Source organism: Equus caballus, chromosome 15, assembly GCF_041296265.1.
Source record: "Equus caballus isolate H_3958 breed thoroughbred chromosome 15, TB-T2T, whole genome shotgun sequence".
Classification (NCBI taxonomy): domain Eukaryota; kingdom Metazoa; phylum Chordata; class Mammalia; order Perissodactyla; family Equidae; genus Equus; species Equus caballus.
In genome coordinates, this window is record NC_091698.1 from 44,335,843 (window position 1) to 44,348,807 (window position 12,965).

General features: G+C 51.0%; 1 protein-coding gene across 7 annotated transcripts in view; it reads left to right on the forward strand.

The window, feature by feature from the left end:
* SLC4A5 (solute carrier family 4 member 5) overlaps positions 1-12,965 on the forward strand; it is a 115,871-nt gene that overhangs the window by 76,107 nt on the left and 26,799 nt on the right. For all 7 annotated transcript variants that reach the window (XM_023618857.2, XM_023618861.2, XM_070235284.1 and 4 more), the window contains 8 exons: positions 722-777; positions 4,352-4,509; positions 4,951-5,038; positions 6,014-6,168; positions 6,645-6,842; positions 8,537-8,711; positions 10,512-10,645; positions 11,339-11,610. In XM_023618857.2, the coding sequence (XP_023474625.2) occupies positions 722-777; positions 4,352-4,509; positions 4,951-5,038; positions 6,014-6,168; positions 6,645-6,842; positions 8,537-8,711; positions 10,512-10,645; positions 11,339-11,610 (1,236 nt within the window). The remainder of the gene's footprint in view (positions 1-721; positions 778-4,351; positions 4,510-4,950; positions 5,039-6,013; positions 6,169-6,644; positions 6,843-8,536; positions 8,712-10,511; positions 10,646-11,338; positions 11,611-12,965) is intronic.

Here is a 12,965-nt window from a genome sequence, read left to right on the forward strand (position 1 = left end):
AAAGACCCTGAGAAGAGCCCAGCAGGAAAGGATCTTGGACAGAAATAGGAGGAGGGAAGCCCAGGGAGAGCAGAGTTCTGGAAGTGAAGGGACAGCACAGGCCACAGAAAGTCAAGAAATAATAGGTCTGAGAGTACCCTCTGGATTTGGCTGCTGCTGGGAAACAAGAGCTGACTTTCTCCTGCCTTAAGTGAGGGAGGAACTATCAGGCAGTTCGAATAATTCACCACCACTGTTCTCACCATGGGGAGTCCACCTTCCTTCCCTCTGCCAGCCCAAATTCCCAGCCATCTTTAGAGACTCACAGGGGTTGTGGAGAACAGAGGTAAAACTGGTCTCTCTCCAACAGAGTCCAAGCTTAGTGACACCTGGCAGCTCACCGGATGATGTGTCTCTGTCCCTCCCCACCTCCAGGGCCTGGCACAGAGCAGACTTCTTGGTCTCTACTCCAGAAGGCGGGGCAGGGGGCAGTGACCAGAGTGCAGCTGATTTAGGAGTGAGAAGGAAGAAGAGGAACCTGGAGTCTAGCCACTCTTTTTAAGAAAGCTGCCATTGAAGGGAAGAAAAGAGAGTGGATGCTAGCTCAAGGGGGCTGTAGGATTAGGGGAGATGAGGTCTTGCTTTGGTTATGAAGACGGGAGAAGCATGTGTAGGGACCAAGGGAAAATGACCTGCAAGAGCCAGGCTTCCCCTGACGGACCTTCTTTTCCTTCTCTCCTAGGTCACGCCCAGAGCAGAAGCATGAATGATATTTCTCGCACCCCAAACACAGACCAGGTAGTAAAGGCCCTGCACTTGGCTGCAGTAAAGGGCCAGGGCAGAAAGAAGCCTCTGGTTTCAGGGGCAAGGAACCCCTATGGGCAGAACCCCACTCCCATGAAGGAGCTGAAGTACCCAGGAAGGACACGGGTGGGGCTCTGGGCTGCCTTGGTGACTGCCTAGGCCATCACTTGGGTACTGACTGAGCCCTGGGTGCTGGCTCTGTGCCAGGCCCTGGGGTGAGTGAGGGACAGAGAAGCATGATCGGATGAAGTGCCAGCTGTTCCTGAGCTTGGAATTTGTCAGAGAGAGAAGGCCAGCACACAGAGTTTCACCTCCTCCAGGACCCATAAGCAGCTTTACAGATGGAGTGGGGATTTGGGCTCACATAGAGAAGAAGTGGGGCCTCCCTGTGGGGACAGCAGTGAGAGTGAATCAATGGGACTGCCCAATAGTGTGTCTTCTCCTTGGCTAGGGCAGGATAGAGTCAGTTCTTGTCTCCTACCAGCTTGGCTGAAACCCTCTTGGTGAGATCAGAATCCTACAAACAGGTTGAGTCCAAGTTCTAAGGCCCACAGCCTGGGAACCCCATGACTACACCCCCTGAGGAAGCCCAGAGAAGGGCCCCCCCAGTTCCAACCCCTGCACATCTCAAGGGCAGAAGTCTCATGATCCCCTTCCCTGTGCCCCCAGGAGTAGGAAGGAAGGCAATGAAGGAAACCTGAAATTTGGTGAGGGTTGTTCAGGAGCATGGGTGACCTCCAGGCCTTCAAGACACCCCCAAGTTTGGTGGAAGGCAAAACAAACGCAGTCCCTTGCGTCAGGATCCTGAGGGCCCTTTGGTGGCCAAAATAATAAACTGACAATAGTAACAATATCAACCAACATTTAAGGTCCACACTGTGTGCACTATCCCATGCCGAGCGTTTTCTGCACATCACAAAAGTACTACAGTTGTGTGCCACATAACAACGTTTTAGTCAACAACAGATGGCATATATGACGGTGGTCCCATAGGATTAGTACCATACAGCCTAGGTGTGTAATAGGCTGTACCACCTAGGTTTGTGTAAGTACATGCTATGATGCTCAAACAATGACAAAATCACCTAACGATGCATTTCTCAGAACGTATCCCCATCGTTAAGCAACACATGACTATATTATCATCTCCATTCTACTGATGAGAACATAGAGGCTTAAGGCAGTTAAATAACATGCTCAAGTTCATGCGGCTGAAAGGTGGCAGAACCATGACTTGGCTCAAGTAAGCTGACTCTAGAGCCCTTAATGTGGGAGTGACTTAGGAATCAGTATTCTGGAATATTATTTAGAGAAGAGCCCCACTTTGCCATAATCATGCACACAGACAGTGGAGCCATGATAAGAAAGCTAGCCTAGTAAAAGTCTTTCATAGCCTATTTTAACAGATGTGTAAGTGGTCATGAGCACACCAGCTGTCACCTTCCCCAGGCAATGCTGCCTTGATGTAGGGATGTGGTGCCAACATCAGCTCTCCTAACTGATCAGGTGATGTTGCTTCTCAGTATTTGCAGCAGCAGTGGCTTGCGGTGGAACAACAGTTTGTAGGCCCGTGGGCACCCTTCTCAGTGCAAGCCCAGAGGCGTTTGCTCTGCAGGCTCGCTCTTCATCATTCCACATCTGCCCTGGGCATGTTGGCGGGTTCCCAGTGAGCAGAGCGTGGATTCAGACAGCATGGCTGTGTGTGATGACTCAGCAGAGTTGGACCTGAGTCCCCATGGGGTTCAGAAAGTGGGGTCAGCAGTGCCCTGATTGGACAAATTCATGTCCAGACTGTGGCCAAGCCAGAGTGGCCAGAATGCCAGCATGGCCCATTTATGGGATCTCACCATCCTGTCCTCCTTGCCAAACATGTCACAAGCTACAAGGGAGGACCAAGGCCCTGTTGGGCCTCCCCGCTCCTGGATTATGAATGTGCTGCTTGGGCCACCCCAAAGCATTGTTTTCAAAGCCTGTTGTTGTCTCCAGGGCACTCCTGACACCCTGCCTCTCCTCCTGTCCCCTGGATCCACTCCCTGCCTGATGCTGGGGGGCCGGGAGCTGGCAGGGGGATGGCAGCTGCCCTGGCACACCCAGCCCTCCATCCTGAAGAACCTGCTTATGAATCAGCTGACTGCGCCTGGGACAAAGGGACTTTTTGAGTCATGGAGACTCTGGCCTTCCCGTTAACTCCTGCCCTTGCCTATTCTTGCTGTGTTAGGGTCCTGGGGTTGTTGTCCGGGTGGTTTGGAGAGTTTCATTTTTTTGATTGGATTTAAAAGATTATAAGGGTGCAGCCCTTGCTCATGTGCCTTTTCTGTGCTAGGAGGCCACTCAGCCCAGTGTGTATCATGCCCCTTGAGAGTCGAATCAAAAAATGGCTGTGGGCCCACAGGGGCAGGACCCATTGGTTTTGCCCATGCCCCGATCTGACTCCTTGCCAGGAACAGAAGGAAGCTGTGTCTTCACTGAGCTTACGAGAAACAGGAGAGACTCCAGCCATGGGGGAATGGGTGGCATAATTGTGGTGTTCACGGGACCTCTCTTTAGGGCTTGGTTCCACCCTCTGTGCCCTTTCTTCCTTTGTTGGCCACTGTGGACTTCCACCAGCCTTGCCCTCCCCAAACGCTCCCTCTCCATCCTCTCTCTATGAAATTATCTCCGTCCCTTGCCCATCCCCTTGCTGCCTAGAGAGAGAGCAACTTGAAAAATGAATGCATTCTAAGATGTTAAATACTAAGAAGAGCTGTATGTGACCATCCCTGAGGTGTTTTCATTGTAAAAGAGGACTCAGGAGGAGTCAGTGTCTTAAGTCTGGCAATGAAGTCATAAATGCAGAGAGTGGGAATAAATTTGGACAGAGAGCTTGTCTCCACTGCCTCTCACCTTGGACCTCACTCGCGCTGCCTATTTGACCTTCCTGCCCCGAACAGACACTAGCCCCTAGCAGCTCAGTTAGTCTCCGTGGAAAGTCTCAGAAGCTATGAGTTTCCTGGGAGGTCTCTTGGGGGTGACTTGGGGGCATGAAAGTCTCTCCTATACTTGGAGGTGTGGTCCAGGGGTTCCTGTTAGTGAGGAAGCTGGTGGCAAAGGGAAAACAAAGCAGGTCTGCTGGGCATCAGCATGGCCATGTCCTTCCTGCAGCCACCCACGGGGAAGGCAGAGACAGAGGGCTGGGTGGCCAGAGTTTGAGACAAAACTCCCATCTGCTTGGGCCGCAGGAAGCTGGGGGCTGAGTCCTGACATCCAGCAAGCCTGGGCTGTCTTCTCTAGCCCCTCAGCTCACACTTCAGCTGAGCAAAGTTTTCACCCATCAAGGAGTGTCTTAGGGATCATTGCCTGTTCCTTCCTCTCTCCAAAGGCTGCATTGGTCCCTGGGGTTAACCAACTTTGAGTCTCCTCATCTGCAGAATGGAGGAGAGTGTTTGGTTATTTCTTTCAGTTTCTTGAGAATGCTGGGAGAATTTTGTGAAGTTAGCCTCCTCAGCAATCTGAAGGGGGTGAGGGAGGGCGAGCTGGAACCCCCACGTGTGAATACCCATGGGTATCTTGTTCCCCCCTCCCTGACCAGAGGAAAAACAAATTCATGAAGAAGATCCCCAAGGACTCAGAAGCCTCCAATGTGCTCGTGGGCGAGGTGGACTTCCTGGACCAGCCATTCATCGCCTTCGTGCGTCTCATCCAGTCGGCCATGCTGGGCGGAGTGACCGAGGTGCCCGTCCCCACCAGGTGAGGGCCACTGAACTCTGCCCATGGTGCCTGCCCTCAGGCAGCCAGCTGTCCATGCAGTCAGCAAGCAGAGCTGTTGGAGACACCCCTAAAATGCAGAAGGAAAATTGGGGAATTGGCTGGGGAGGGAAATCGTCTGACTTGGGAAGTTTTAGAGAGTTTGTTAAAAATAATCATAAAAACGAAGGAGCCAACAACTGGGGGAGATGCTGTTGGGTGGGCTCTGGGACATGAGGGCATGGTAAGGATGCTCAAGGGGAAGCTAGGGGAATGAAGGGGAAATGTCTCTCCAAAGCAAATATGGGATTCAGGGGAAGGGACAAGTGATTGGCAGTTAAAGAGTTAAGAATGGGTACGGTCAGGGGCAGAGAATCCTTCTCTTCACCTGCTTCTATTTTCCCTTCTCACTTTCCTCCTCCTCCTTCTTCATCTTCTTTGCAGATTTCTGTTCATACTGCTGGGACCTTCTGGGAGAGCAAAATCCTACAATGAAATTGGCCGCGCCATTGCAACGCTCATGGTCGACGATGTAAGTGCTAACAAGAAGCAGGTGCTCCTAAATGCCATGGCTCTTGCATCAAACACCGTCTTTCCATTCATTTGCTTATCCAACAAGCACATTTGAGCACCTACTGTGTGCCAGGCGCAGTGCAGGGTGATAAGGATTATGAGAATGAGGGAATAGTCACTGCCCTTTAGGAGCACCAGTTGAGTGGGAGGGACAGACCTATCATCCTAAAGTGAACTGTGCGCTCGGGCCCAGGCACCTAGGAGAGGCTTCACCCATGAGGTGGCATTAGAGCTAAGGATGATCAGGAGTTAGGTAGAGCTGGTGCGAGCCTAGGAGGCAGGTCCAGAGAAAAGGAACAGGGGCCCAGGCTCGGAGACCAAGAAGCTAGATGGAAGTGGTTCTGCGCAGGCTCGGTGAGAGAGCTTTGAGAGCAGGAGGTGATGCCAGAGAGGTGAGCTGGAGACTATACAGAGCCTGTAGGCAGAGCTGGGAGTTCACACACTGTCCCAGAAGCGTTGGGGAGCCTTAGGGACTTTAAACACGGCATGACCAGCTCAGATCTGTAAGTTAGGCGGAACACTCTGGAGACAGTGCGGAATGGCAGGCTGACCCTCCAAGGATGAGGGGCTAGGAAGTTATAAACAGATTTGAAATATCTGAGCTTCTCGGACTGGGCTCTGCACACATTTTCTAATGAACTTGCCCTGTGGAAAACTGAAAGCAGAAACGTTAGGTAACTTAGCCAAGTCCTACAGCTCCAGTATGGAGACCTGGCCATCAGGTCCAGGAGGAGCCGTCTCCCACCAGGACTGCCGTTCCCATTGTGCCATGTTTCACCTGCCCAGCTAAGTTCTCATCTCAAAAACTGAGAGTAGGTTAGGCGTTCAAAGTGGGTCAAAGTGATTTTCTTTGAAACTGTATGTGATGTGCTCTGAGAGGTGCATGAGAAGGGGACGTCAGCGAGACAGCTGACCCTTCCTCTTGCCTTGCCAGCTCTTCAGTGACGTGGCCTATAAAGCCCGAAACCGGGAAGATCTGATTGCGGGGGTTGATGAGTTTCTGGATGAGGTCATCGTTCTCCCCCCTGGAGAATGGGACCCCAATATTCGGATTGAGCCACCCAAGAAGGTGCCCTCTGCTGACAAGAGGTGTGTATATCAATGGGCGGGGGTGGGTGGGCAAGACACTACATGACACAGTACAAAGAGGGCTTCAAGCCAAGCCTGTCCGTTTCTTTTCTTTGTTTTGGATTTGAAAAGATGTCAGCATACATGGGTTTATACTCTTTTTTCCAGTTCATTTTATTCTTCCTTGAAAAGATTTCAGCATACATGGGTTTATACTCTTTTTTCCAGTTCATTTTATTCTTCCTCGTCCCATACCCCCCCCCCCCCCCCCCCAAAAATCAGAAGCAAATACTTGTATGCTGAATGTGAGCATGTGTAAATTTGGGTGACTTGTGGGTGGGTATTATTAGATCATTTTCTGTATTTTTCTCTGTATTTTAAGATATTCCATGATTTTTGTTGGGGAGGTGGGAGGTGTTCTGGGGACAGTCCTGGAGGAGCTAAGCCCTTCCCAGGATTGGGAGCCCCACTGTCCCCTGTCCCCCTTCTCCTTCCAGGAAATCCGTGTTCTCCCTGACGGAGCTGGGCCAAATGAATGGCTCAGTGGGGGGAGGCGGCGGCGGCGGCGGGGCGGCTGCAGGAGGCGGCGCTGGAGGCGGTGGTGGTGGCGGAGGGGCCAGCGGAGGGAGCAGCAGGGATGATGGAGACATGCCAGCCGTCCACGAAATCGGGGAGGAGCTTATCTGGACAGGAAGGTGCCCACCCCAGGCCTGACGCCCGCTGTCCTTTAGACTTCTCTCCTTCCCACGTACCCTTTAGGAACCTTCTCCCCCTCTGCCTCCAGCGCCAACTCCGGCCACGCCACGGCCTGCACTCTTTCCCTCCCCGCCCTCAAAGTCCCTCCTGGATCAGCAGGAGAGTTGTGTTTGGAAAGGGGAAGCTGCACCAGTACAGAAGAGGAGGAACCCAGCTTTTCTCTAGACGCCCTTTGTTACCTGTACTAGTTTTCTAGGGCTGCCATACAAAGTGTCAGATACTAGGTGGCTTAAACGGTAGAAATTTATTCTCTCACAGTTCTGGAGGCTAGAAGTTCCAATTCAATGTGGCAGCAGGCCATGCTCCCTCTGAGACTCTGGGTAGAATCCTTCCTTGCCTCTCCCTGGCTTCTGGTGGTGGCCGCCAATCCTTGGTGCTCCATGGCATGCAGCTGCATCAGCTGATCTCTGCCTCTGTCATCATATGACTCCCTCCTGTGTCTCTGTTTTCATGGAGCGTTTTCCTCTTTTTATAAGGACACCAGTCATATTGGTTCAGGGCCCACCCCAGCGACTTCATTTAACTTGATTACACTTGCAAAGACCTTATTGCCAAATATAGTCACATTCACAGGTACTGGGGGTTAGGATTTTGATATATCTTTTTGGGGAACACAATTCAATCCATAACACTACCCTTTGGATTTTTTTTTTTAACCTTATGTTACCTATTTTAAAACTATTTATTTTATTTTTTTAGATAACAAGAGAAGAAATTTCTGGCTTGGGTTTCTTTGCTAGCTCTTGGACTAACTCAGGTTGACCTGAATTTAGGAAAGGACATGGCCCTACAAAGCTGTGTGTAAATCATGACTTTGAGAATGGAGTCATGGTTTATATGCCTTTGGCTTTATGCCAGCCACAGGTTCTCAAGTTGGGTTGACTTTCCCAACCCCATCCACACCCCCACCCTCCACCCAGGAGACATTTGGCAATGTCCAGAGACATTTTTGTGTGTCACAACTGAAGGGGAGATGCTAATGGCGTCTAGTGGTTAGAGGTGAGGGATGCTGCTCAACATCCTATAATGCACAGGACAGCCCCCACAACAAAGTGTTATCCAGTCCAAAACTTCAGTAGCTCTGAGGTTGGGAAATCCTGTGCATGCTAAGCATTGTGTTAGGAGCTATGGTAATATCATCCTCAATAAACACTGTCCCTAAGCATCAAGGCAGCGGGACTCACTTGTTCCAGAGAGCAAAGAATCTGCTCAGTTCTTTGGTTCAGAACCTGCCCTTGATGAATCTGTGTTATAATCTGGGCTGTCTCTATCTTGTGAAGTTGGACACATTTGCTGCTAATCAGGGACATGAGGAGGACGGCCATCTGTGGACCTCAGGATTTCCATTCCCCGTGGAATGTTAGGTCTCCCCCAGGACATATGCCCATCAGACCGTCCCTCTCCCATCCGGCTGTCTATGACCACCCTTCCCAGTGCGGACAGCACCGACCACCGACTGTTAGTCCTGTGAGAGTTCTTCCTTGGTCTTAAATGGTCTGGTGGAAAGTCTCTGTTCCCATCTACCCCTGGTCAAGTTCCCTCCCTCGCCCCAGGCTCTGCAGACTCCTGTAAATAGCCCTGCCCCTGCACTGGTGTCTGGTGAGAAAGCAGCTCCTGGGCCTGTCTCAAGCAGGTTCTTCGGTGGCCTGCTTCTGGATGTCAAGAGGAAGCTGCCCTGGTTCCTAAGTGACTTCTACGACGGCTTCCATATTCAGTCCATCTCTGCCATCCTATTCATCTACCTCGGCTGCATCACCAATGCGATCACCTTTGGTGGGCTTCTGGGGGATGCCACTGACAATTATCAGGTGTGTGTGAGCTCGGGCTATAAGTGCAAACCTCAGTAAAATCTGCTGCTACCAGGTGGTGGCAAGGAGCGCCCTCTGGTAATCCCCAAACCAAGGTTTGGATTTCATCCACCGACCAGTTCAGACCATCAGTTTTCTTTACCCTTCAAAAAAATAATAAGCCAACATTATTAAAAAGATCTGAAGTTAAATCATGTTAATAAATACCAAACTTAAGGATGATGTAAATAGATCAAACTTTTAAGGGGAATCATCTACTTTGTTATTTGATACTGTTCCCACTGATGTTTGAAGGGATTTAATCAGCACAATTTATTGAAGTGAAAATTGTGGCCTTCTCCCTACACTATTTTTTTTTAACCCAGCTTTAATTCTTAACTTGGAGTTAAGACAGATGTAGAAAGATGGTAAGCTGTTTCCATGACAACAACACAGGCCTCCCTGGGGTAAACATCAGCTCAGCAGAGACACTAGCCCAAGACCCAGGCAAGGGTCTTTGCTGGTGAGGGCCTTCAGGGTAGAACCATTGAAAAGCTCGGAGCACCAATGTGAAGACTCACTTTCCCAGATAAACTGAGATGAAGGCCTGTCTCCAGCCCACACCACTCTCCTGAGCTGCAGGTCTAATATCTAGCTGCCTTCTGGGCTTGACCACATGGCTGACCCTCGGGAACCCCACTCACAGGGCCAACGTTGCATGCATTACCTTCCCTCTAGACCTGCTGCTCCCCGGCCCTTCCCCAGCATAGTGGGTGACACCATGGTTCACCCAGCTGCCCAGGCATCATCCTTGACTCATAAATCCCGCTTTCCCACGTGGCCCTTTCTCAGATTCCTGTTCTCCTCAACCATTCTGCATTGTTTTCCATCAATCCTGATCATCTTCCAGTTCTTCAAAGCCATCCTCCCTTTCAGCTCCAGCCTTTGTATACACTGTTCCCTCTTCCTGAGACACTCTTTCTCATCACTCCACTTGCCCTTTTTTCCTGGCCGATTCCCTGCTCAAGTTTTAGGTCTCAGATTCTACGTATCTGCTTCTTGGGAGGGCTTCCTCAGCACCCCTTCACTCCTCCTGTGTGCCCCTATGGCACCCTGAACTTAGCGCAGTTTATCACACTCCTTGGCAGTGTTTCTCAACAAGGGACCATTTTGACCCCCCAGGAGACATTTGGCAACATCTGGAGACAGTTTTGGTTGTTCTAACCGGGAGAGGGATGCTACTGACATCTGGTGGGGAGAGGTCAGGAATGCACAGGACATCCCCCACAACAAAGAATTATCTAACCCGAAATGTCGATAGTGCTAAGGTTGAGACAGCCTGTTGGGAACTTGTCTGTATCTCCCACTGGACTGAAGATACATTATCTTGTTCACTGATCGGTCCTCACTATCTAGTACAATGCCTTGTACATAGTACAATTAGGCACTTAATGGATTTTGAATGAGTGAATGATCTGACCTCTAAAAGCACCTAAGAGATTTTTGAATGAATAAATGGGCTGTCCTCTGGGAGTAGAATGACTTAGGAGAGGCATGTCCATTGGCAGGCCCATTTTCTAGGCCCTACAGTGCCAAAAGGAAGTCACAGGAGACCTTTATCCAAACAGAATTAGAAAGAGTGAATTTGCGATGATAGGGATTATGGAGTAGGAACTGGGGAGCAGAATTTTGGGAGGAAAGGGCCCAGAATAAAGGGCGAGCCCTGGGACTGGGGCCCTTGGGGAGATAACTGGCTTCTAGCCTGTGCTCAGAGACCTCTTCTCCTGCCTCTGTTGAGCTTCACACTCCTTGTGCCCCCAGGGAGTGATGGAGAGCTTCCTGGGCACTGCCATGGCCGGCTCCTTGTTCTGCCTCTTCTCGGGACAGCCTCTCATCATCCTCAGCAGCACAGGGCCCATCCTCATCTTCGAGAAGCTCCTCTTTGACTTCAGCAAGTAGGTGCACATTGGTGGCCCCCAGTGCCTGCTCCCACACCTGGGGCCAGAGCTGGGGCGGAGAACAGCCCCAGTGGGGATGCAGGGGTGAGGTGGTAACAAAGCTGGCTTTACCTTGGGAAGGACTGCCAGGAGGTCCCTCCTGATTCCCTCCAGCTCCCTGCCTTTAAGCCATTTTAGTGCAGATGAGCACAGGGATAGGGATAAATCCAGGCAAGACAAGAGGAGACAACTCACACCACTCTGCTCATGAGCAGTTTATGCCTTGGAACGCAGGGCAGTGTAGGAAAAGTCTCGCTGGAGGTCAGAAGGCTACAGCCTGACCCAGGCAGTTCTAGTCACCACTCTGGGCTCAGTTGCCTCATCTACAACGTGAGGTCATTTCTAAGGCCTGTTCCAGCTCTGTCATCCTGAAATTCCCTGCTTTTTGTTCACTCTGGGTGTTTGTTACCAAATGTGTGAGAACTGTGATGACTTAGCACCTTCCTCCTACCCCCATGAGATCCTTTCCCAGAATTCTCAAAGACCAGACATCCTCACCCAGGAACTGTCCCTGTCCTTAGTCCTCTCGCAGTTCCTAGGAGGGCATCTGTGCCACAAGAGGGGCAAATGAACCACTTAGGGTGGGTCTGGGGAGCTGAGCACAGCCAAGGGCCCTGGGCTGGAGGCCCCTCGCTTCCCTCTGCCTTCCAGAGGCAATGGCCTGGACTACATGGAGTTCCGCCTCTGGATTGGCCTACACTCAGCCATCCAGTGCCTTATCCTGGTGGCCACAGACGCCAGCTTTATCATCAAGTATATCACCCGCTTCACCGAGGAGGGCTTCTCCACCCTCATCAGCTTCATCTTCATCTACGATGCCATCAAGAAGATGATCGGTGCCTTCAAGTACTACCCCATCAACATGGACTTCAAGCCCGACTCCATCACCACCTACAAATGCGAGTGCGTCGCCCCGGATACAGGTGACCGGTAACCCTAGACGTGCCCTGGGCCCCCCGCCCCACTCCCCCGCCCGCCCTCCCCGCAGCTCTCTACTCAAATGCAAGAGAATGAGCTTTCCTGGGAGGAGCTGTTCAGCCAGGGGCTGACTGTCCGAAGGGAGCAAATGAAGGGTCTTGAACTCAGTTTTTGGAAGGAAACCAAGGAACAGTAGCTCCAATGAGGGTCACAATACCAGAACCCAGGGTTATAATCAGAAGGGAGCAGAGATACCCCATGAAGGGAAGAAGGCATGCTTTTCCTCAGTGTGGGGTAATGTGGAGCCCATACCTGTCAAGAATGCTGCCCAGGGTTTTCTGCTCCAGGCCAGAGGTAGACCAGATGGGGTCCAAGTCCCTCCCAGCTCCATGAATGCATGACACCATGAGCTCTCCCTGACACATCACTGCCAATGTGTTCCCATACACTGTAAGGTGAGACCACACCAGAGGGATGAACATCCCTACAGATGAGGACATGTCCAGGGTAGAGGGCTGGTCAGGGTTGGAAAGGGCCTGGCAATCATGTCATTTGAAGAACTGTTGGAAAATCTGAGGTTATTCAGCTTCTTAGAGAGGTATCAGAGAAGGACAGTCATGTCACAGGGAGCCATATTCACCCTGTGTAACTTCAGGATGCAGAACAAGACTGAGGAGCAGAAGCTCCAGGGAGCCAGATGCTGGCTGAATTCAGGGAACGACTTCCAACAGTGGGAGCTGCCATCCTAAGAACTATTGGCCCCCTTGGGTGGTAGCAAGCTTCTTAGCCACTACATGGATGTCCATCTGCCAAGGGTGTTATAAAAAGGATCCCTGCACTGGGTGGGAGGCTGAATCAATCAACTGTGTGATAATTCTCAGTACCACTCCCGTGAAGTTCTTTTCTGCCCAAAAACTGTCACCTGTAAGTTAGGGCTTCCCATAGTCTGAACCCCTGGCCTCCTTCACAGTCATAATCGTGCCCCTAAGAGCCTTTAGTGGGATGTGCCCAGAGTGCCCAGGATGCTACAGAGCAGGGGCTGGAGACCCATTCATATATCTCTGAGCACCACCAGGCTAGATTCAAAGAGCAAACTGGGGTCCAGAGATGACCCAATGTCACACTGAACGTCAGTGTGCCTAGCTGTAAAAGAGGGACATCAACGCTGGCCCTGCCAGTCTCATGGAACTCTTGTGAAGTTTTCAAATTGGGATGGAGGAAATAAGTAGATACGGTGTTGTTCAGCCTTTTAATACATACTATCCATAAAAAATTGATCATAAGTCAATCAAAAATATTGGCTGCACAATGATTGTGCACCCCACTTTAGCCTAGGCCTTGTGGAAGATAAAGGTGTCCT